This window comes from Podarcis gaigeae (genome assembly GCF_964106915.1).
Source record: "Podarcis gaigeae genome assembly, chromosome: 1".
Classification (NCBI taxonomy): Eukaryota; Metazoa; Chordata; class Lepidosauria; order Squamata; family Lacertidae; genus Podarcis; species Podarcis gaigeae.
The window spans coordinates 100,257,976-100,283,185 of NC_139678.1; the positions used below are offsets into that span (position 1 = coordinate 100,257,976).

The 25,210-nt window shown below is 40.2% G+C and overlaps 1 protein-coding gene across 17 annotated transcripts in view; it reads left to right on the forward strand.

Moving 5' to 3' along the window:
* ARHGAP15 (Rho GTPase activating protein 15) overlaps positions 1–25,210 on the forward strand; it is a 383,495-nt gene that overhangs the window by 339,908 nt on the left and 18,377 nt on the right. For all 17 annotated transcript variants that reach the window (XM_083710978.1, XM_083710987.1, XM_083710980.1 and 14 more), the window contains one exon: positions 15,137–15,242. In XM_083710978.1, the coding sequence (XP_083567104.1) occupies positions 15,137–15,242 (106 nt within the window). The remainder of the gene's footprint in view (positions 1–15,136; positions 15,243–25,210) is intronic.

The window sequence follows — 25,210 nt, forward strand, 5'->3', positions numbered from 1 at the left end:
TTTCACTTTACATGTAGACTCACTTAAGGTGTTGAGCGAACTGGCTGGAAAGAAGGTATTGCAGATGCAACGTGCAACATAGAAATGGCAGGCAGAAAGATGGTACTTGACCCTTTCCCCTAGCCCTGTTCACTACAGCTCCCCCTGACCAGTTGCTTTTCTCCCAGCCAGGTTCTGAGCACTTATTTGCCATGTCTCCTGAAAAAGTGGCAAGGGGGTATCAGTGGACAGGAGAAGAGTTCAATACTCCCTTTGGCCTCTACTTCAAATAACCCTCTCCCTGTCCCTCCCCCATCTGCTCTAGAACTACTAGTGTTTGCTAAAACAATGGTGCTTGCCTAGTCCAGTCCAAACTAAGTGTTATTAATTTGCCTATTCAAGTTGTTCTACCTAGAGCCTAGGACTTGCCAATCAGAAGGTTGGTGGTTCGAATCCCCGCAACGGGGTGAGCTCCCGTCGCTCGGTCCATGCTCCTGCCAACCTAGCAGTTTGAAAGCATGTCAGAGTGCAAGTAGATAAATAGGTACTGCTCTGGCAGGAAGGTAAACGACGTTTCTGTGTGCTGCTCTGGTTCGCCAGAAGTGGCTTAGTCATGCTGGCCACATGACCTGGAAGCTGTATGCCGGCTCCCTCGGCCAATAAAGTGAGATGAGTGCTGCAACCCCAGAGTTGGTCACGACTGGACCTAATGGTCAGGGGTCCCTTTACCTTTACCTTACCTATGAAATGCAAAGTGCTTAATAAAGCACAATGCATATCAAACCTAAGTCATGGAGAGGTGGGAAGTTGTAGGAGTCCTCCAGACAACCTGTATATTGAGCATTCACCCTGCTTTTCTTAAACAAATCATAACAGAGGTTAGACTATATCTTGTCTTTACGAAGCATTTATTTTGATTTGTTGGTTGGACAGTTTTACGAGAATAAGCATTCATCCTTATTTGTTTACAGGGTATTTATACGCCTTCCTGTTAATCATCTGTTCTTCCCACACTTTTTGGTGCTTTTTCTTATCACTTTCCTAACTGCAGAAAGTCTAGTTTTTGGTTTTAGTAGACTTGTTGCTCTAAGGAAACAAAGTGCTTTAATTCTCTTTAATTGTGCAAACTACAATTTCTGGGATGCACTTGAATCCCTCCTGCAAAACAGTGGCATTCGAAAATTCTTGCAAGCAAGGGTGCATTTCCTGCAAAGGAAGTTCAGAGAAAAGTAACAATCACTCATTCAAATGCTCTTATACCAAGTGGCTCTTACTGTTTTATAAATCTTGGAGATTTTCTAATTTCACATTTAAAAATTGGCTTAGTAGTATTCTAAACACATACACACACAAACAAACATGCTCATAATTTTAAGACCTGCCCATTTCAGTGCCCTACAGCTGTGTTTTCTACTTCTCATAGAAGAAAAGCAGAAAGTGATTTCCCATGTTGTTGTTTTCTAAGCTCCCATGGGTACTTGCTGAAGACAGGGGACATGAATGGCTTTAGAATAGAATAGAATAGAATAGAATAGAATAGAATAGAATAGAATAGAATAGAATAGAATAGGTCTATGTTGCATAATCGAGGGTGGATATACTTGCTTCCCAGCTCTTATTCCACTTCATTGGCTTCCAAGGGCAGGAGGTTGAACTAGATGGCCCTCAGAATCTCTTCCAACTCTACAGTTCTTTGCATTCAACCCCTGGTGTCTTCAGGTAGAGCTGGGAATGACTCCATCTTGATAGGCTGGAGCGCTGTTGCTAGTCAATGGCAACAATACGGAGTTAGTTTAGGACCAGTGGTTGGACTCGTATGAGGATGGATAAACTGTGAATATTATGATGTCATTTTTCATTATCAACATATGGAGGAGGTAGAGGTGACCCAGAACTGTTGTTCTTGCCAGCTTTTACCAGAAGTCACAAATCAGATCTGCTCAGGACAGGGCCAAAAGACTGTGAGCAGAGAACCACTCCTAGAATGTGGCTTCCCTCCCTTCCAAAAAGCTACGCCTGGAGGTTAGGGGTCTGTCCAGAGAAGCCTTGAATGTGGTGCAGGGTGGGATTACAGCTAGAGAGAATAATCTATAGGTCTCTCAAACACACACCTCTTATAGGAACAGGAACAGCCATGCCTTCCTGCTGCACCACGGCACTGCCCAAGAGTGCAAACCAGGGCTTCTGGTTTTCTAAATGAATCCAGAAAACCATTGTGCTTTTCTGCTTGCAGAATAGTGGTTGCCATTTCACTTGCAGAACAACCTCTGATCCAAATGAGGCATATGCTAACATGAAAGAAGGGGAGGGTTAAGAGCCCTCCAAAACAGCAACGGAAAGTGGTACAATGAGGCTGCAGGAGAAAAGGAGAATTCTAGAAAATTGTCTCCTCTTCTCTTACATTGACCCACTGAATAAAAGGCCATTTCACCCTAGATGTTTTTATTTTATGTCTGATCTGGGGTGGGGGTAGAGGCATTATTAGCAAATGATGGGTGTTAGGAACAGATTATATCCTCATGCACAATGTTCACCAAGAGACTAAAGTGCTAGCCCCTTGTCTGAATAGAAGTAAATGGGAATAACAGGAGTTCTCTGCGGACTGGACAGCTTGGTAACTTGCATACCAAAGCATTTCAAATACAAGATAAAGCAGTTGAAAGTTTGGCGCTAATGCTGGCAAGTTCTTTTTTTTTTCTCCCCATCACCCATGCGCTAGGTATCTTCAGCGGTGTCAAACAAATTTGTAGAACTGGTGATTAGCTGCCCAAAGAGCATAATGTATGCATTATTAATTAAAGAAGGTAAGTTTGGCTAATTGTCATTTCTATACAGTAGCACTGCACTAAGATACATTTTAACAATCTATAAATAATTGATAATTTTTTTTCTTTCATCTTCCTTCCTAGTTTGCATAAAACTAATGACTTGGTAAATGTTACTCACTTCAAAATATTCCGCTGCTCCCATGAAAATTAAACTAGCAGTGTAACCTTAGCAAATAAGGAGGGTTTTTCCCCCCATTCCTTTTTATTGTAGATGAAGAAAGGAAATGTAACAAAATTCAGATTCTCTGAAATCCAAATGGTTATCGTAAATGCAGTACATTAATAGGTTTGACGTACCGATTTTTTAAAATTCAGAAGAGCGGAATTCCCCCCCCCCCCACTCATCAAACTCTTCAAAATGGTCAGCGGTGTTATTTGTTCCACATTAAGCAGGATAAGGCTATGACACAGACAAGCCCACATGCACACGCAGTGATAGATCAAGAAAGGCTTCACGATGAAGTCAAAGTATTTTTCAATACTTATCAAATGACTGCATGCATAATCCCATAAATCAAGTTAGCTTCAGATTCAAAATTCTTCATAAATAGAGTGTTTTGGTATAGTTTCTAGCTGCTTGCTTAATATGATTATGATACCTTGCTGGTTCCTTGAAATGAAGGATTTACCCCAGGAAAAGTACAGTCATTTGCTTAGGTCTCTGTTATTTTTACAAATCCACAACCTGTCAGTCTACAGCGCTATTGCAGTAGGGCTTACTCTTTAATTTTCTGTGCAACTAAATACATTCCCAGAGTTATTGATGGTAATATAATTTCCCTATTCATTTGGTGTGGGGTATGATGTTAATAAAATCTACAATCTATGCATTGTCTATAATTTCAATATGGTGGTGGCATGGTTTAAGTCTATACAGACGTTTACATGTGCCTCATTATTTTTTTAAAAAAAGTTGTAAGGACTGCTTCTGTGACCTTTTTTTCTCATTTTAACCCTACTGATATGTCACCCATGGCAACCTTAAACCGATTTTAATAGAGTCTATCCTATTATTCATTTAAATTGAGGTGCAAGAGCACTTAGACCAGAGAAATTTGCATTCTGCAAATGGGGATTTGATGAGCAAAAATGATAAGATATATGTTGTATAACATGCTCTGTTTTGCTAGCAAATAAACAGCTCTTGAAATTGATAAACTTCAGAATATTTTATCCTCAAATGTTTGTACATAAATGATTAAAATGCATTAGCAATTCTGCTTTAAAAAAAATAGGGGAAACAACACAGTTGTGTTGCTTAAATTTGTAATTAACAAATTTATTACTAATTCTGCTCAGTTCTTTAATATGCTGCATTCCTGAAGAAGAACATTAATACACAATGGCAGAAAGAAGCTAATTTTAAGACTTTGGAGAAATGAATGTCTTTTAATGCTGTGTGTTTCTCTTATCTACATGCCACATTATTGTAATAAGTACATTCAGGAATAATTTCTTTTCAAATATTTTTACAAATCTTGCTCTTATTTGCATGCAAGTAAGTTGTCAGCTTAAATCTTTGAAATGCAAAATATATCTCATTTCTATATTTCATCAAGGAGCCTTTCATGTTTAATAAATTACAACTTAGATCCTCCAAGACTTTGTTTTTCATTAACTAAAAGCAAAAGGATACATTTAAAATCTTAATCACAACCTGCAAGGGTATTTGCATGTTGCTGATATTTGTCTTGATGGAACTTTTAATATTTGCAAACTAATCAGTATAGCAAGGTTATACCAATATTTTTTTTTTCAGACAATAAATGTTCCCACATTTCAGTCTTCTCATTGCACCAGGTTGTTCGAGCTGGTTAAAACTTAACCCTGATGGAATGAAAAGATTCACGTGGATTCCTTTGCCATAAGAGAATAACCAGAATAAAGGATAATAGTTGAGAAGTCCTCTAAGCGAGTTCATAAGATATTTTTAAAAGGAAAGAACTCACACATCTGGATTCAATCTGTGGAAATTACTACTCTCTGATCACATGTTGGATAGTGTCATTAAGGAGGCCTAGCAAATAAGGCAAAATCCACTCCTACCCCACCCTGGTACTCAATAACAGTAGGAACCGATGAGCATCTGTCTCATGTACGGTTTGACCCTCAGTTTAGCTAAACATTCTAGCTCATCTTTCAGAGGGGCTACTGCTGGTCTCTTTGTAATAAGGTGGGTCATCTCATCTTATCAGAGACAGAAAGCCTGACAGCTGGCACCATTTCCTGATCCTCATGGACTCTGGGGGCAACAGCAGTATGACGTTACAAAAAAGAAAAGGGGGGGGGAGAGGCAAACTTTTGCTGAACTCCCTGCTCTGAGACCCTCGCTTAATCTCCCTCCCCACCCACACCCCTACTCCTGTGCCAAATGATTTATTTATTTATTTGCCAAACCAGTTCAGAAACAGGCAACTTAACATGGCAGGTAGTTAAACTGATGTACCATGCATGTTGTTTTGTGAGCTAACAGGTTAAATATGGCTTTGCTTTAAGTTTCCCCATCAAATTCGTTTTTATAGAGAAATCTCTGAAAGCAGAAGGGGTTGAGGGAGGGTGAGGTAAAAAGAAATAAATCATTGTAGTCTCAGGAACAGTAATCCTTGTTGAGGATTTTGGCTGATTGATATAAATAACATCGTCCCCGCCATCTGTCCGAAGAGGGACCTTTCCAGTTAGTGTTAAGCTGCAACGGCAGAATAATTAATGAATGGTGTCCTTTGTGCTGGTAATAAAGACAAGACAAATTATGTTATAATCCAACTGCTGCTCATTTGTCACAGCCAAATAAAATGTCAAATAAAAGTGAGGGGGGCCCAGTGTTTGTTTAATGGACTGCAAGCTACCTGTTCGTATTATTGACAGACAACTATAGTATAAGTTCTGGATGTAGAGAGCAATGAAATGCTGTGAGGAATATTCAGAGAGAAACTCATACACATTTTATTTTTTTTAGGGCATGGCAGAGCAGAGGAAGAAAACGTTCACAGCCTTAAATTAATGCAAGTCTTAATTATATAGCTATAATACCCCTTTTTCCTCTGAGGAAGGTTCATTTATATTACACACTGCAGAGGAAATTGTGAGGTGGGAGTGTGTGTGTGGAACTGACAACTCCACAACAGCCCCGATGCTGCAAATCTGTAAGAATTTGGTTGCGTTCTCATCTCCCCCTTCCAGGACAGGCATATTCATCCAGTTGCTAGGAAAACCAAATAATGAAAACATAGCTGGGATTTAGCAAAGTCCCATCGGGAATTACCTATGATAGAGGGCAGGGCTGTACTTCCTCAGAACATGCTCCTGCTGTAAAAATTCACAAACCTGGCATTCATACAGGCATCTGTCGCTTGCTCTAATGCCAGTTCATAGTATACATACAAACATCTGCTTCCATGCACAAAGGGATACAGAACGCTTGACAGGTCTGTGTTAGCAGGGTTCGCAATGCCAGTTCTTTATGCAAAAACCCTAATGCTTCCCGTCAAGCCATTAGAAGTGATACAATCAGCCCAGGCCCCATTAAGCCATCAGTGTCCACCTGTGATAAAGATGGCCATTTGTTTTCTTAAAGCCCACTTAATGTCTGCTTAACTCAATTTGTCAGGAAATGTAGAACAATTTCCTCACAGCCTGAAATTTGGTAGTGGTTCAAAGTCAAAAGGCCAGGTCTAGTCTTATTCAAATGATATAATAAACAGTCTTCAAGTCTAAATCTGCCCTGGGGAAATGCTGTTTACTTTGTTTGTTTGCTTTCGGAAAAAAGAAATAGAAAAAGAAAAGAGAGAACAGAAGAATAAAATTAGTTTGCCTCTTACTATTAAAAATCCTATTGTTTCTGGGTCCTTGAATTGGCCTTTTAAAAAATTACATAAAACTTTTTGAAGCAGCATATTTTCATTTTAATTTATTGCCACAGAAAAGTGTGCAGAATCGGTTTTAGTCATATTATAGTCCCCAGATGCTTCTGCCACTACTGGGAATTTGTACAGCTATTTTTATACATTTTCTAAGAGACTTATTCAACTACTTTATGTTTTTAAACAAATACAAATATATATTTATTGGGGTTTTTTATTTTTATGAGCCCTTCATAAGGGTCAATATCTTGAGCCCTTCATAAGGGTCAATATCTTGGGATATCTTCTCCTAAAGAGGGGTTCTCTGTTCCGAATGCAACTCAGCCTTTAGTTTTTCACATATAAGTAGAACTTCTGAAAATAAGTAGGGATGCATTTCCCTGAGACTTAGGTAGATTTCTTCTCCTTTAACCCTTTTCCATTCAGTCATCCTGCGGATCTGACACAGCTCTTTGAAAAGGCAGGAATGAATCCCTGTGAAAACGGGGGGGGGGGGGGAGCGTTCATTCAAGAGCTGAAGGGGGAGGAGATCAGAGATCCCCATCAAGCAAACACATTCTAGTTGGCGGATTGCCTTGCCTTGCCTTGCCTTCTCATGCTCCCATCCTTTTATGCCTGGGAAATAAGATGTGGATTTATTCTTGCAAGAGGCATGAATCAGTATTAGGAAGGCATGAAGACTTGCTTGGAGATAGAAATACCTTGGCCCCAAGATTAAATACATCAGATTAAAACAAGTGCTATGTTCTTGTTCGTTATCTCTCCCCCCCCCCCCTCTCTCTCTCTCTCTCACACACACACTTCCCCTACGGTGAAAGGTTTTTATTTGTAGCTACAGGGAACATGCAAAAAGAGAATGTGGGACATGGATTGATATATTTTCATACTATTTTTTGTTTTAGAAATATTTTGAGAGCGGGGGAACTATTTGGCCATTTTTGTTCCTCTGGGAGAGAGAGAAAAAAATCAGGCTAAAGACTTCCAACACAGTCTCTGTTGGCTTTAACTGCTTGTTAGGGAGGTGTGTGATAGCCTCAAGTTGTGCATTTGCCGAGAAAATATCACACTATCCAGATGTTCGAGTCTGCTCTTTCTGTGCACGCAGAAAACCATGCACAAAACTGAAGTCGAGCAAAAAGCACCGACCAGGAGAAAAGAGAGGAGCAGAATTGTTTCTCAGTTAAAAGCGATGAAAGCTAGTTACGAAGCAGGGTAATCTCTTAGGATTTTCAGCTTTACATTATCACAGTGTGGTGAAATGAGCTGGTAGTGGTATATATAGCAAAACCCCTCCTGACTCAGAAAGAACCCTCTGTGAAAAAGACAAGAGTTGGCTTTAGGTATTCCAAGCAGAGAGAGAGGCTTATTGCATGAGATGCTGCTTCTGTTATAATTAGGGTCCAGCAATCCCCCCCCCCTTCCCTGTTTGCCGTTACTTGCTGCTACATATTGCCTGTAATGTATGGCACTGTTAAGGGAAAAAAATTGGAGTCAAAGTGACTGGAAAGTTAGGTCTGCTCTGTGGCACTGTGAGATTGTTGACATCTGCCGAGGTTGGAGAGCTCAGTAAGCAGGAAATGGAGTGTCACTCTGAGTGGTAGTTTACCATTATCCTGGCATCCTAATGAAGTGTCTGCAGTGCACAGAGCTTCTGGATGGCATCTTAACGCACGGCTAAGCAAAAGCACTTCTCTCCTTGTCACTGTCATCCATCTGCCTGCACCCTACTGTAGCCAATGGGATGGAACCATGCTACAATGTGCTATAAGCCATTTAGAGTTGCACATTGCATAATCAGTCCCATCAAATATGTAAAAAAAATGACGATTATTGGTTATTTTTCTCAAACGATGGCACCTGGAGGTTGAGACATTAAAGTTTAACTTTTCTAAGTACTGAGAGCATGGTGCTTTTTTATTATTATTCCATTAATTCCACATATTTATTTGTTAAATGGAATAGAGTTAGAAATTCATTGTCTTAAGTCTTGCTAATGGACTGAAAAATATGTATGAATATTCATTGGAAAACTCCTCTCTCTTTATAAACCACATTTGGTGAACTGATCAATTGATAGTGTTGAAATATTTCCCAACATTTTAATTTTTTATAATTTTTTTTGGGGGGGAGGCATGAATAAAAAGCAAATCAATTCATATTTTATCTTATACGTTAATGGTGTGTGTGTGTGTGTGTGTGTGTGTGTGTGTGTGTAATCAGTCTGTTTATGTTATAAACTTGATATTGTGTATAATGGATGAATCAGATTTGGACTGCTGACATTTAGCCAAAAGAAATGATAGATTAGGTGGAGAAACAGAAATGTCTGTGTTTCTATTTTTGTATCCTTTTGACCATCTATATATTTTATCTCTGTTTATCTATCTTTACACACACACACACACACACACACACACACACGCACACACAATTACTACCGCTTAACGGAGTTCAGCTGGAATAATATGTGTTTTGTTTTAGCCAGATTTCACACAAGATGCCAGATTTGGGGAGTGGTTGGGGGAATATGTTTTAAGAGTCAGGCTGGCACAGAACTACTAAAACTGAGGAAGGGCAATAGAAATTGTCTAAATCGGATGTTTTATTTACATCCAAGAGGGCAGAGCATAATTTAGTTGCCTCAAATTTTTTCACAGACATTAAAACTATAGCAAACATACCAGCAGGGAAGCTTGCACAGCAGCACAGTGGGGGAGCTTGCAGAGCGTCTGCCCAACACTATGTCTGGTTGCAGCCAGCATCAGAAGCCTCACATTTTCTTTAGCACTCAAAATCTCAACCTGGTTCGCTCCGTTTTTATTTTTCAATAGAGGCAAATGAGGCAGGCTGACAGATGAAACGTGTGACTCAAAATATCCTCCTTAAGAAAAGGCGTGCATCTGTTTTATTTATTTAAAATATATTTTAAAGGTTAAAAACCTTTCAAGATTTTCCTTGGAATAAAGGGGAAACACGATATGAAGCAATCCTAACCTAAATAGCAAGTGAGAAATGTTAAGCAAGGAGCGAGAGAGAGGCTTTTAAATAATAATAATAATAAAAAAAATCTGAAAGAAGATGACAATACTTTCAATAGTTAGGAAGCCTGGTAGAATACTCTTTAAAAAAATAAATAAATTAAACCACACTGAGGTGCAGCAGCACAGCACTCAAGGTGTTGAGGTGAGCCATGAATGCCAGTTTAACATTAAACATGCACACACATTTTCGAAAGCCTCCTAGAAAAGACGACTCGGTTGTGGGGTAAAATGACTCTGGGCCCATCAGCCATGAATAATGCAGCAGGGCTGAGGGAAGGGGAAGAGGTCAAACTCCATTACCTTGCAACATAATGAATTTATGTCAGGTTGGAATCATAGGTCCTATTCCTAGCAAATGGGAGTTATGAGAGATAAACTGTGGGCTTCCTGTTCAGTAACAAAGTGGAATGCTATTAACATCCATGTCCATTTCAAATTAATTTTTGGAAGCATCATTTCTGTACTCGGAGTGTTTGCTTAGACGCAGGAGAGTTAATGCTTTGTTTGTTTGTTCGTTTTCCACCACTCACTATCTACATGTGTTGTATTTTACATACACAATTCCAGCTGAAACCAAGGGGCCTGCCATAAATGTGCAAAGTATTGAAGCCTACATTATAACATCCTTTTGTTTCCTCTGATTTTTATATGTTACATGTCAAAAATGAAAATGGCACGCTTGATGCAGTTAGCACATTTTGAATAATTCCTCTTGCTATAAGCTGTCAGTACTAAGATTGTGGTTCAAGAGTCACCTGTGGCTTTTTAGGTGCAATTTAGGTGCAACTCTTTCGGTACTGGGGAAAGCAAGCAGAGATTAAGAAAGCTGTTAGTGAGCTTATGTGCTATGAGAACAACAGGATGTGCCTTTGCCCCTTCTCCATCCTTTATGCTGCATGAATCAGTGAATGAATCAACATTGTTTTGCCTTCCCGGTGCCAATTTATTTTTTTTAAATCAAATTTTGTAATGTATTGTTTTTTAAACACACACACACACACAGAGATCAGTATCAACCTTTCTAATGAAAGAATATCCAATATTTTCATGGAACTATAAAAGAGAGAGTAAGTGTTATGGCAAAAAGCCTGGCCTCAGCAGCTTTGTGGGGGAAATGGTGAAATGTGACTGTGATTTATAATGAGAAAAGGTATCTACAACATACAATTTTCTACCTAGCTGCAAATAATAATTCATAGTGATGTCCCTTCTAGATAAAATACCTTTGCTATGGAGGACCCATGTGGTAAGATGAGCATGATAAATGTCAGACCAGTGCAGGTAACGGCCTTACAAACCATTAAGATTAGCTCCCTCTTTTTTCCCCTGATGATAACAGTAACCATGCTGTGAGTCTATGTGGTAATAATATCTCAGTACTGATAAATGCCAGAGCCAGGCAGAGGTGTTTATCATTCCCAGTTCAGAAATGCTGACTAAAGGTACCACATGTTGCCTATTTTTCTTCTTTTTTCAGTCAGATTACAATTAGCAGGGAAGTTGATTCATAAAACAGGGGTGTGCAAAATTACTTCTGTGCTTTAACAATGAATTAGCTGTTTTTCACCAGCTTTGTCAGTGCCTGTGTTTGAAACTAGGAAGCAATAAAGGCCATTTTACATTTGGAAGCACTGAGATACATTTGGGGGGTGCAGTGGATCTTGTACTCTACATCATTTTCTCACTACCTCTTTCAGAATTCTTTTTTCCTGATTCATTTTAGTCTAACGTGCCTCAGTTAACATTAAGTCAAACTGTGGGGTGAAATTGTGTGGCAAAGCATACAGTAAGCAGAATTCTTTGTTTGAACGAGGGCTTGGACCATGTTTCAGGTGTACAGCTGGATCCCTCTGACCAAATTAAGATCGGGTCTTTTACATTACATGGGGCCATCACATAGATTTGGATCAAGTCACGGGGTAGGGGGAATTCAGCCAACTCTGGCCTCCGCATGCAAAAACACACACCTGCACCATATCTCATTCCCAAGAGATGGCTAATCTGCTACAAACAGAATTTGAGCAGTGCAGGGGACTGCCGAGAAAGGGGGAGGGGTAAGAAAGCCATGTTTTGTGAATCTGTTCCGGCAGATTCCAAGCCCTAGCAGGTTTCCCCACCTCCAATGGCAAACACCACTGATATGGTTCATAGGACGGAACATTTACTATGTGGTAGCTCCAACATGCAGGCCAAATAATTGTTGTAGTCTATCAAACAGCAAATATATAAATTGTCTTATGATGTCTTACGATGTGTCAAGTATCAAAAGAGACCCAGATCTGTAAAATAGTTCACTATCACTCAACACACATTAAAGCACTAATAATCCTCATCTCCACAGTTTAATAGGCTGCTATTCAGAATTTGTGATCAAATCTTAGTTGTATCCACTATGAATAAAGCTACTTTCTAGTTCCCTTCTTATTAGAGTCGGTCATCTAAAATATCATTTGAATTTTGCCTGCAATCAAGCCGAATTGGTTTAGGATGCATCCAACTGAGCCACTTGGAGGAGCAGTCAACAAAATAAACCAGAAATGCCTAAACCTACCACAAAGATACTGAATGCTATGTGGAAATCTATTTAGTTGAGATTCCTGCATTGCAGGGGGCTGGACTAGATGACCCTTGGGACCCTTCCAATTCTATGAGTCTATATGAATCGGCTCTAAGACAATTTCTTGATTCTTTTATCATTTTGAAGCTTCCCATGGGATTCCCGCCCCCCTTTTTAAGAAGGAGCATTAAAAATACTTTTGCTGTAAGTAGCACACACAGAAGGGCAGCTGTGCCTTAGTCTTTTTCTGTGTGGAATTGCTGTCAAAAGATTTAGAAAGCATCGTTTTTGTTCTTGGGGCAGCTGGTATTTGCTTATTCTGCCTCCCCTAAAGAAAAACAGGAGAGAGAGGAGAGGGGAATCTTTATTCACTTTCATACTATATACATGACTTCTTAAAATCAAACACACACACACAAGAAATAATAGTTTCCCCAGACTGTTCTTTACTTCATACATTGGCACCATGTTTAGCACTTCACTGCAATGCTGCTGAAGAGAACTGAGCAGAGTTGTGATACACGTGGATTGCAAGTTGGCCGTTCACTCATCACATGGGGTCATCCGTTCTATAGTCTCAGCCTTCACTCCATTTATTTGCTTTTGTTTCAGATTTATCCGTAGGTAGGTAAACAGATACATAGATATATACCCACCCAAGAACAAATAAATACTTTCCCATAAATTCCTCTGGTGGGGAAACTGTGGCCCTTCAGATGTTGTTGGACCCCAGACTTTCACCACCCCAGCTGACATGTCCAAAGGTCAGAGATGATGTGTGTGGGGGGGTGTTCTAGCACCTTCTGGATAGCCACAAGTTCAGCATCCCTCATCTAAGCCATTTATGCCAATCCTTCTTACATAAGGGACTGCACTGCAGTTATGAAACTACTGTAAGGTCTTCAGTGGCTTCCTGTACGTATCTACCATGAGAAACATATCCGTCCCTTACTGTTTCAGGAGGAGATTTTAAGCGATGAGATCAATTTATTTATTTATTTTTACTGCACTGGGTTGAAGCTAGGAACAAGACTCAGGTTATCTAAGACCTGCAGCATGTAAAATGGTTTCCCTGTGTCAGGGGCCTCTAACATTTATTTTATCTTATCTTTCATGAAACGAAAGCAGAGCTATACATGCTTCAACATCTGATGCAAATATCTCCATCAGAAACCATATTTTAAGACTTGAAACCATCAATCGCATTAAAAAACACACACGCTTATCCTGAGTCAGTCAGCAGCAACACTGTTATCACATCATCAAAAGAAGTTTCACATCACAAAGGCGATTATAGGTCTCTGGCTCACATTCTTTCATTACTGACTAATTGTTTTCTACAAAAAGGCAGTTATGAAATGAGGAAAGGGGATACTAAGCAAAGGACAGGATGTGAACTAAGAATGTCAACGTAGCTATGAATTTGATCACAAGAGAACATGAAACTAAAGTATGGTACTATATTATGGAAAATATAATAAGAACAAAACGAAGTATATAAGCACCAGAGATATACGTTTTAAAAGTTTGATGGGTTCAATCCATTGTCTGCATAAGGGCTAAGTCGATCTAAGTAGTAATTAAGCAAATAAGTTAAGATAGAGACACCTGTGGCCTAGTTTATACCAAGGTGCTAAATCTGTGTCTGAGGTGTGCCACTTCACAAAGGGATCCACATCCTTTTCTAAAAAGCATCCTCTCCAATTAAAAAAGACATGTCATGGAGAAGGAATCTAGTTTAGCTTCCTTCCTGACTTACTAGTTGTTTATATGTGGGATTCCGCCCCCCCCCTCCCCATGTGGAAGTGTTTGATCACAGAAGCTCCCACCCACAGGTTTATGTGATATTGCTCAAACATACCTTTTCTATTTCCTTGAAACCTTCAACTCTGTTCTCTCATAGAAAATGAATGGATTAACAAATTATGAAATGTTTCTCCTCAGATGATGGATGCCATTTTTTTTAATGCCACACATGTAATTTGTTAACATAAAACTGTACTGTATTTAAATTATAATATTGAAATAATTATACCTGCATAGTTATACCGCTAGCTGGAAGGGAGGAGGCCTAGTTATTAATGGACACCACAGCTGTGCAAGTATGTTTTCATTCCCACCTGCCCCCCCCCCCCCCAAGGCTGAAGGATGCACAGAAATTGCAGCAGAAGCATTAATTGTTTTTCAAGTAACTTGGGTTGGCCATGAGAGAGGTTAGTCATCACAGAGTTTGTTCATTACATTTCAGGTGGCTGTATCCAAACTTGCATGAGTAGAAACCTGCTCACGGTGTCAAGCTTCTCTGCCCTTTCTCCTCACTTGCATCCCTCTTTGATTCCCAGAAGTGTCTTCCAAAGTTTGGAGACAATCAGAAAAGGCCTGGGATAGTTTAGGACCCACCCAACCTTAATTTTTTGACTAGTTGTTTCAAACAGATTTTAATACTACATTTTTGAATTGCCATAACCTGCCCTGGAACCTTGTTTTGGTGGGTGGGTAAGAAATTGAATAAATTATAATACTAATGCTGGGGAAGGGGAATCACCCCAAATAATCACCCCATTTCTGGCAGTTCCCCCTTTCCACTACAGCCTAGTGAAGCACATGTCAGGCTGTTCCTGGGCAGCCCTGACCCCCAGGAGAGGTTTTTCAGAGAACAGGAGATGAGAAAGGGTGAGAAATCTCCATTGTGTGTGTGTTTGGATACAGTCCATTAGAAAGTAATGTTCAAAAATAGATATGGTTGTAACACTTCAATCTTAGCTTGAGACCCATATTCATGGTCTGAGACAGCCTTAACAAAAAGCAAAATATGCTAGATAGTCAAATATTGTTCTGGGATCATAACTTCTTTTTTTCTTTTTTCCTCAGAAATTCAAGACAACAAAAGTAGAGTGAAAGTCATCAAGGACCTTGTACAGAAGCTCCCGAGACCAAACTACGACACCATGAAAATATTATTTGAACACTTGCAAAAGTAAGTTAAGCTACTAACTATAAAATGTGAGGTATTAAGAGTTAGACACTTAAATTGCAATGTGATTTTGTCCTCTTCTTATTGCTCTGCTAATAAGCTTTCTGCTGGTTGAAATTTAAGATATCATATCACTTCATCCAATATAAATGGCCCAGGATGAAACTAGACTTCCTTGTCAATCTTGGTTGGACAGTGTTAGTATTTTATTTTATTTTATTTAAAAAAATATATTCATTTCTCCCCTTTTCAAAGCTGGGTACTCTCCAACCATACCTGGATACTGAATACTCTCCAACCATACCTCCTCATTCCCCATTGCTTCAGGCAGTTTTCTCTGTTTTATGAATAAGAAAAATACCTGCCCCATCACAGCTTTAGCAGACAAACCATTTTGAAATGGTCAATACTCTTCATCATGCTTGCTTCGCAGAACTAACAGAAGAGATTATAGAATCAGCGGGTACTGCTTTGATGTACTCAGCTATACGGGGAAAAGAACCAACTTTGGTTCCACTTAGGATAGAAAGTAGTATGTTGACTCTCGTGCGGACTCTATGGAGGAAAGTTGGTTTCATGATATTGGGGAGGGGACTCCTCCTACAGACCTAAACTATATTTTAATAAATAGTGGCTTTATAATGGTTTTTTTTTTGCTGTAATCTTTAGCTCTCTGAGTGTGTAATTCATCGATTGTTGTTGTAATTTATATGCCACCTTTTGGCCAAAAAAGGCCTCCCAGGTAGCTCACATGATTAACACACAAATAACAGAATTCAGTCAGGATATATTTTGTTAATGGTTGAAGATGTTTCACATAAGTTCGAAGAAGCATGAGCTTTTCCATGAGTGATTGAAAGAAGAGCTCACCCAATGACATATTATGTAGACTCTGTAGCAAGTCTCATGCTTGTGCAAAGATGCTACACAAGTTCTTGTGTGAGCAGAAGAACAGATTTGGATGGACTTTTACTTTTGTCCTCAGTGCAGGAGTGCACACTGTAAAGGAAGGAGCCTTTCCTTCTTTGAGCGGTAGATGCCTTCTTTATGCAAAAGTGCATCTTTGGATCCAAAGGGGAACAGCTCTTCCTCTCTTGAATAATTCAATGATTGGGGTTTTTTGGTCCTTTTTTGCAACGTTCTTCAACTTAATTTAAAATAAGTACTGTTGAAAAGGTGTTGTCATTATTTCCTTGAGACTGCACTATCTTGCAGCACCATTCAGTGTTACCAGAGTGATATAATCTACTGACCACATCCTGTGGGATGCTCTCGCTGTCACTGATGTACTCTATTTTAAATTAAATTAAAATCAGACAGAAATGAACACATGATTTTGGTTTTGGTTTCCATGACACATGGAGAGTGCAAGGAGAGTTGTCCTAGGCTTTGCAGTGCAATAACAGAAATACTGTTGCAAACACCTAGCAAGTGGTTAGCTAGCTGTGCCCATTGCCTTCTCCAAGCAAGTACTTATGATGGCCACCACCTCTATCCAAAGCCACCCATAGCTGCGCACTAGTTCAAGCATACTGAGAATGTGATGTTCTTTGCAAATTATCAGTGTAACCCACGCATCCATTGAGACCATGTGTTTTGGGTGTTTAGTACTCCTAATGCAGTAAGTGCAACATTATAATGTTTTCTTTATTGTTAGGTTTGGACTGGATAGGAATTCTAATTGCAAATAAAAAGCCTGATTATTGGCATTTGGGATGAGCACATGTTTAAAGCTTGCCCTCTGTCACAGAAACAGTTCCACCATTGTTGTAAATAGTTTGCAAGGACAGACATGAGCCAGAAACTTTGGAAGTTTTCAGGGGCACTTTTGAATCGAAACAAGATTGGCGAGTACTGTACCTCATGTAGATCCAAGGACAGTCACTGCAAGAATTTTCTCGCATTATAAAATTATATTCATTATCAAGCTTGTTCTGATATTTATCAGAAAGTATATTTAAGGTCCTGAAGCCTACCGTTGGTGCATAGATTCATTCACAACTAATGTAGTAGAATGTTTATATTCTTTTTGGCATATATTGGACCTTAATTTGGTTGGAAGTCTGCATTATGGCCTTAGGAGGATCTTAAGAGAACCTTACGGGACCCTGAAGTGTTTAACAAATATCACAGTTTCCCTTTGTGTAAGGTGGGGCTTCACATATATTTGGAGTAAATATAAGGCAGTTTTCCACTAGGTTACATTTGGGTCTTTTACAGTTTGGAGTTTTTATGGCTTTGGAATCCTCCGATTGTAGGGATATTGCAAAAAATCAAATTGGGGCAGACACAATGTGATGAAAGCTTCTTTCCACGTTTCCGGTGCCTTCCTTCCCTCCATAATCTGGTTACAAACCTCCATCAAGGGTTGTATCAAATAGTCCTTTAAAACTTTATAATATTTGGAGGTTAGACCATCAGGGCCTGGAGACTTGCCCAATTGAAGATTCTGAATGGCACTTTCAATTTCTTGCTGTGTGATGTTACAATTCAGGTTTGTTCTCATTTCCAGGGGTATTTTTTGTAATCCATTAGTTTTGAGAAATTGATCCACCTTGGAAGCTTTTTGCGGCCCTTGTGAGTAGAGTTCTTTGAAGTATCTCTGGAAACACTTTCTAATTTCCTCGGGTTTCTGAACCATTCTCCCTTCAATCTCTAGATTTGTAACTGTGTTAAGCTTTTGTCTCTTTTTCAACTGCCAAGCTAGCAGTTTCCCACACTTATTCGCCGATTCGAAGGATCTTTGTTTCATTTGTTTAATTTTCCATTCCACCTCTTGATTTATCAATTTTGAATATTGCGCCTGGAAAAATTTCACTTCTCTTAGCACATCCTTCGACTTAGGCCTAGATCTTAATTTTTTCTCTCCTTCTCTTATTTTCTCCAATATCTTCTCCTTCTTTTCATTCCAGAGCCTTTTCTTAATCGTGTTTTGTTGTATTAGAAACCCTCTCATAACTGCCTTACTTGCGTCCCAGATTGTTCTTTTTTCCACGGTGGTATTCAAATTTATCTCAAAATAGTCCTTTAAAGTTTTTTGGGCCTTCTTAACAATCTCCTGATCTCTTAATATAGTGTCATTCATTTTCCATCTGAAGGATCCCGTTGTATTTAGTCTCAATTCCACTTTCAAAGCATTATGGTCGGAGCAGGTTTTTGGGCAGATTTCCACTTTTCTAATCTTAGGTGCCAGTCCTCTAGTTGTCCATATTTGGTCGATTCGTGTCCATGTCAGATGAGCTTCAGAAAAGAAAGTCCCTTCTTTCCCTAGAGGGTTCTTAACCCTCCATATGTCGACTAAGTCCATATTGTCAGTCATTTCAAAAAAGGTTTTAGGTAGTCTGCCATCTTTCGATATGTTGGCACTTTGTGACTTATCCATGTTTACAGACACAACCCCATTCATATCACCCAACATAATGATGTTATTATAGTCCAAGTAATCCAGCATAGTCTCATGTAGCTTCCTGAAAAATTCCGATTTTCCCTCATTTGGAGCATATATTCCTAATATCAAAAATTTTTCTCCTTGTGTCTGTATTTCAATCGCCAAAATTCGGCCATGTTCATCTTTAAATAAGAATTTCGGTGACAGGGTCTCCTTTGCATATATCACCACTCCTCTTTTCTTAACTTTGTCCGAAGAAATAAATTCTTGGCCTAGTCTTTTATTAATTAGCACTTTTCTGTGGAGCCTTGTCACATGTGTTTCTTGTAGGCAGATAACGTCCAATTGTTCCTTTTTCAAAATGTGAAAAACTTTCCTTCTTTTTTCCGGGGAATTTCCGCCATTTATGTTCCAACTGAGAAGCTGCAGAGACATCCTGAATCAATTGACGGGTTCTACAATGGGGTGTCTAAGCTTCCCTCCGATCCCGGAGGGGGTAGTGCTGGTCCAGATCCAGGTGGTATGACTCTTGAAGGTGGTCCCGGTGGTGGTGGAGGCCAAGAAGCTGCAGCTCCTTTTTGCAGGTCCTCCTCGTGGTCGTGTAGGAACTTCTGCTGGTCTTCAGGTGATTTAATTTTTATTTTCCTTCCTTTGTAAGTAAATGAAAGTCCTTGTGGAAACTCCCACCTATAAGGAATTCCGTTGTGTCTCAACAATTTAGTCAGGTCTATGTAGGTAGTCCTAAGTTCCAAGAGATATTTGGGTATATCTCTGTAAATTTCGGCCCTTTTACCTTCTATCTCCAAAGATTTCTTGAAATGTAGGCCTAATATCTTATCCCTCTCTTCTCTTGATCTCAGAACAACTAAGCAGTCTCTGGACTTGTCTTTCTTTACAGATTTTCCCAGTCTAAAGGCTGTCACAATTTTAAAGTCCTTTTCTTCCTCAATTCCCCAGAATTTGGAGAACAAAAGTGTCAGAAATCCCTCTAAATTGTCTTTCTCCAGTTCCGGGATAGCCCTTATCCTGAGATTGTTTTCTTTACTTTTCAGTTCAACCAATGACAGGTAGGCTTGTTGTTCCCCTACCTGTCTTTTCAGAGGCCTTACTTCCCCTTTAACTTCATCAACCTTTATATTTGCCTGTTCTGCTTTTTGGTTGGCTTCCACAGCTAATTTGTAGTTTTCTGCCGTAGCTCCTTGCAGTTTCTCAATTGCCTGGGTGTGCTGCGAAACCTGTTCAGTTAATTTGCCAATAGAGGATGTAGCTTGGTCAATTTTTGATGTTTGATTGTCCACTTTTTGATTTAAAACTGCCAGTTGTTCCAAAATTTGTTTCAAAACTGTTTCAGATCCTCCAGTTGCCATATCTTCTGCAGCAGGCTGTACAAATTCCACCTCCTGTGCTGTCAGCACAGTTGGGACGGATGATCTGCGGTGATGAGTTAAAGTTGTTTGCATGAGTTGCCCAGATTTTTTCTCTTTTTCTTTATCTTTGGCTTTAGCTGCTCTTGTTCTCCCTGAGCCGCTCATTCCACACCTGCCTCTGTTCAAGGTCAAATGATCTTTTGTCCCATGGGAAAGACAAGTCCAAAGTATAAACAAATTAAGCCACAAAGAATTTCAATAAAGTTCAATTCCCAGGCCACTATACTTCCACAGTCCTATAGGGGGAGTATTTCAAAGTTTCAAAGAAGAAAGGAACTATTTTCCGCCATTGAAGTTCCTATATTCCCCATGTTAAATTTTTGTAGTTCCCAAACACAAAAGGAAGGTTTCCAAAGCTTCCAGTCTCTTAGAATCCAGCCACAAGGTGTCAAGAGAGGTCCCAGCAACAATGTTAAACATTAATGTCTCAGTCTATGCAACAGTTCAAATTTCTGCAACAATGTCGTCAATTTGACAGCAGTTTGACAGTTCTCTTCTATACACTGGCAGCCCGATGACGGGGCTATCCCTTTCAACTCCGTTTAGCTCAAAGATAGGGGGACAGTTCCAGAAAGCAAAAGTCCATAAGTTTCACAATTCTTTCCCTTTTATCCTCAAAATGCAAAGTCTATCAATGCACTCTTTCTTCCAGTTTTACAATCCCTTTTAAACACTTCAGCTCGCTTCAGAGCCCTTGCTTTGATCTAATTAGCAGAGTCGGGAGGCGGACTTCCTGTTACTCGCCTCCCGTTTTCAGCCGAATTTCTTCAATTTAGATTAAGAATTTAAACCCCTTACTCACGGGTATGTTGCTCCAATTCCGATATTTTCAAGAAGAAAGGTCGGCGCTCATCAGCAGCAGCAGCGCGGCTTTGCTTCCACGAAAAGAGCGATGAACTCATAGCACCGCTCCCCCTTTCACGTTCCGGAGCCTCTTACGAGGCTCCTTCTCCGCTTCTGGGGGGGCTCAAGGCGCCCACCGAGTCCCACGGCCGCAGGCTCGCTCTGCCTGCGGTTTTTCTTGATGGGTCTCCGCTTTGCCGCAGCGGACGACCCTTTTTCGCGGAGCCCCTCTTCACAGCGCGAAGAGGACCGCCATTGCTGTTTCGCGCCGCCTCCGGAAGTCCAAATTGGGGCAGACACAAAAGTAAGCAGCTGTGTTCAAGTTCACACAGCAGCGCCAGATTAGGGGCAGCACGAGCAGTTCCCCCACACAGGGGGCCAAGCCAAGGGAGCGCAAAATAAGAGTAATAGTTATAATGACAACCTTATTTATTATATATCTTATATATCAAATTATCTCCTCACTCAGAGCACGATATTACCAAAGTCTGCCCCTGCTTACAGATGGGCACAAGTTGAGCAGGACTGTTTGCAGGTCCTGAAACTATAGCTCCCATAGTGTCTTGGACTCTGGCATCCTGTTGGCCTTGGATTCTAATCCAAGTGAGAAAGGAAAGTTCAGGGCTTGTAAAATTTGCCTCTCCTGAGCTGGGCCTGAACTTGATTTAATTTAATTTTATTATTTATATACCACCCATCTTTGTTTCTGCACCCAGCAGAACTTCACTGGGCATCACTACTAGCATCTTTACTCAAATTGAGCAAATTTGTGACAGCATGGGCAAGAGACTTATCAATATAGCTTACCAGACATCAACAGGGAAAGTGTGGTCCAAAGTTGTGACCAAGAAGGGTTAAAATGGGGCAAAGCAAAAGATGGCAGGAAGGAACTTGGCAAGTCAAGTGTGACATGTGCATATTCTAAAGACATGTATGTCAGGGGTGGTGAATTTGGTGGACTACAATTCCCATCATCCCTGACCATTGACCTAGCTGAACCCCTCCCCCCCCCCCCGCTGTATGTTTTCAAGCAGATATCAGGCTCTGCCAATATGATTGCTTCTACCTCTTCGAATGCCACACCAGCCGGGATCTGGCAATATTTTACATCTTTAAAAATTATTTTGATTTATTAGTTTTTAACAGTTCTCCTCTAAAGTACAAATCAACACTGAGATTTTCAGATTTATGTCTGTCAATCACATTCATAACAGTAATAGAGGAAAAGGCAGGATCTAGATCGCCTCCTCCTTCACACTCTCCCCTCTTCTTTAAGTGGAAAGCACTGAACCCAGATGCCCAACTGTGGCAGAGAGTCTTCCAGCAACAGCATCTGGCTTCTTGGCAGTGACTTTCAGGCAAGTTGTCTGGGGAGCTGTGCGGCTGCCTCTTGGTTCATCACGTGGATCAGTTACTGTGGCCTGTCTGGCTGCTTTGCCCAGGCAGAAGCCAATTCCTTTTGATTCACCTTTGATTTTTCAGAAACTTGTTCATTCCATTTGTGTGTGTGTGTGTGTGTGTGTGTGTGTGTGTGTTTTGAAGCCACTTGTGTTTCGCTGTAGGGCAGCACTCACTTGCATATCCAAGCATCTTTTCTCTTTCTGCTAAATATAAAATCATCAGCCTTTCTGTCTCCCCATCAACGCTGTTAGTTCTTCTAATAACGTATTCAATCAATTTCACTGCCCCTTGTTATACAGCAGAGAAAATTGATCACAAAAAGGGGGAAATAATAAAACTCCACAAATATATAGGTTGTTTAGCACAGGGTTCTCTGCCCCCCCCCCCCACAAACCATGAACATACTATACAACTGAGATGGATTCCCCCCCCCCCCATTTCAAAATCTGGCTTCATTCTCACATTTTCAAAGCACCACGAAGAAGCAGCATCTAGCACAACTGAAATCAGAGTCTCAAAACAGTGCATCCTTTGCTGGCATTATTGCACAGCAAAGATCTCTCGCTTCTGGAAACTATATTTAACAAAGGAGATTTATTTTTACCTATTATAAAAAATATATATCCCAGCCAACAACCCACATGTAAGAAGAATGCAACAGTAGCTCACGCAAAAGGAAGCTATGACAATGTGATGACAAGTTCAGCAGCCATACACAGAATGCTGTGGATAAATCAAAAATTAAAGCTATTGTATGACAGCTAGGAACACTTAGCAAGCGAAGTCTGCAAAATTTCCATTATTATTATATTTTGGAGGGAAGAAAGATGCAGATTACACATGTGATTTCCATTTGCTCCAGCCTTTCTGCAGGTTCAGTCCAGCATGGATATTAAACTTGTGTGTAGTGGCTTGTTTGCTTAGGAGACTAAGCTCATAAAGACTATACAGACCTTAAGAGAACAAATCAAATCAGACATAGCACCTTGCATATACGGTGTTTTTGCACATGGCACTAAAATGCCTTTGAGCTAATGCAAAAAAGGAAAGTAGAAGGAAGCTAGTTTTAAAACTGAGAACGTGCTCCAGCCAGTGTTCTTGTTGCATTCAAAATGCTGGAAATCCAAAAGGCACTGAGAACATACAGGCCACATTCACACCATTCATTCTAAACACTATGATACTACTTTAAACAGTCATGGCTTCCCCCATGCTGAGAGCTGCTAAGACAGTCCTGTTCCCCTCACGTAACTACAATTCCCAGAGTGGTTTAACAGTCAATCCCTTCTCACAGAGAACTTTGGGAATTGTAGGTCTGTGATGAGAATCAGGACCTCCGAGCAACTCTCAGCACCCATAATGAACTATAGCTCCCAGAATTCTATAGAGGAAGCCATGGCGGTTTAAAGTGGTATAATAGTGCTTTAAATGTATGGTGCAAATGTGACCATAGTCAGAAACAGTATAGAAGATTGCAGAGGTTCATGGTTTCTAGAAAGAGCTGACTGCAAACATCCACCAATGGAATTTTATTGATTTGAACCCCTGACCTAATCCATTTCGCTGAATTGCCATTAACACTGTGCTCACAATTTTAAAAGGAATCCACAATGTTCCCACGCTCTGAATCAGTGTTTCCCAACCTTTGGTCTCCAGCTGTTTTTGGACTACAATTCCCATCATCACTTGCTAGCTAGGGAAGATGGGAGTTGTAGTCCGAAAACAGCTGGAGACCAAAGGTTGGGAAACACTGCAGATAGTGAATTTACAACCCTTCATATTGGTTGTGAGACATTTGCATTTTGTACTTCAGTATTAACTCAAGATCAAAATGAGTCATAAGAATGATCCAATATAGTTGACACAGCACAGTTCTCCATTGCTAGTGATGTATACATTTTAGCCACCTAGTTCTGTGGAGATGAAGGTGTGGCACTACAGCTGTATTTCAGTTTAACGAGGTAGGTTCTTATGAAACCTACAGGATTTATTAACATAACTAAAGCCCTACTGAATCATGCCCAAAAACTGTCTAGTCTAGTGGGAAGAACACTATTGCTTGAGAGTTTACCATACGCATCTGATGGTGACTGTGAGAACATATTGCTGGTCTAGATGGGCTTTTGGCCCAATCCAGCAAGGTTTTGTTGTTTCTCTTACATTCATATAAATTGTACATACTTTGGCTATATAAAATGCAGGCGTCCCCCCCATTGGAATACAAAATGCTGTTGCTTTCACCCAAACCCTTTGGCTTGACTCTTAACTCCCTTGCTACAGTAGGACTGGCCAGCTGTAATTTTGCACTAGCAATTGCTCCCTGACCCAAAAAGGCAACATGTAGGTAGGTTTCAGGTGATGTGAGGAAAAATAACCTCTCCTGTTCCCTTTGCACTGCATCCCAGTACCTCTCAGTCAACAGAAAGTCAAGGAATGTGCTGAGAGAATCCGCATTTTCAGTGCCTTCGTTTTTATCAGCCAAGATCATATTATTGTGATCAATGTAGGATTAGAAGTTCTCAGGCAAGAGACAGGCCTCTTTCTCATGAAGAGCTACAAATCTTCATATTAACGTGACTAGTTTGAAAGTTAAGAGCAAATCTGCAAACTGGAATGCACTCCACTTGTAATGGGAACAAAACGCTGGCAGTGAAATACAAAGAGGGGAAGAGAGACCTAAATCACAGCACAATGACCTCCCTTAAGGCATCTGCCAAAGAGACGGTGTTTTTTAGGCAGCTTCTGTGAAACAGCGTCTTGATGTCTATGCCACGTAGTGATTTATTATTGTGCCTGAGAAACTGGAGCGGTGGGGTGGGGGGTGTCAGCAGTATGTGCCTAAGCAACCCTGAGCCTTTGGTCATAGAAAAGACTTCAGCATTGTGGGCACCACACCCACACCTACTGATGTG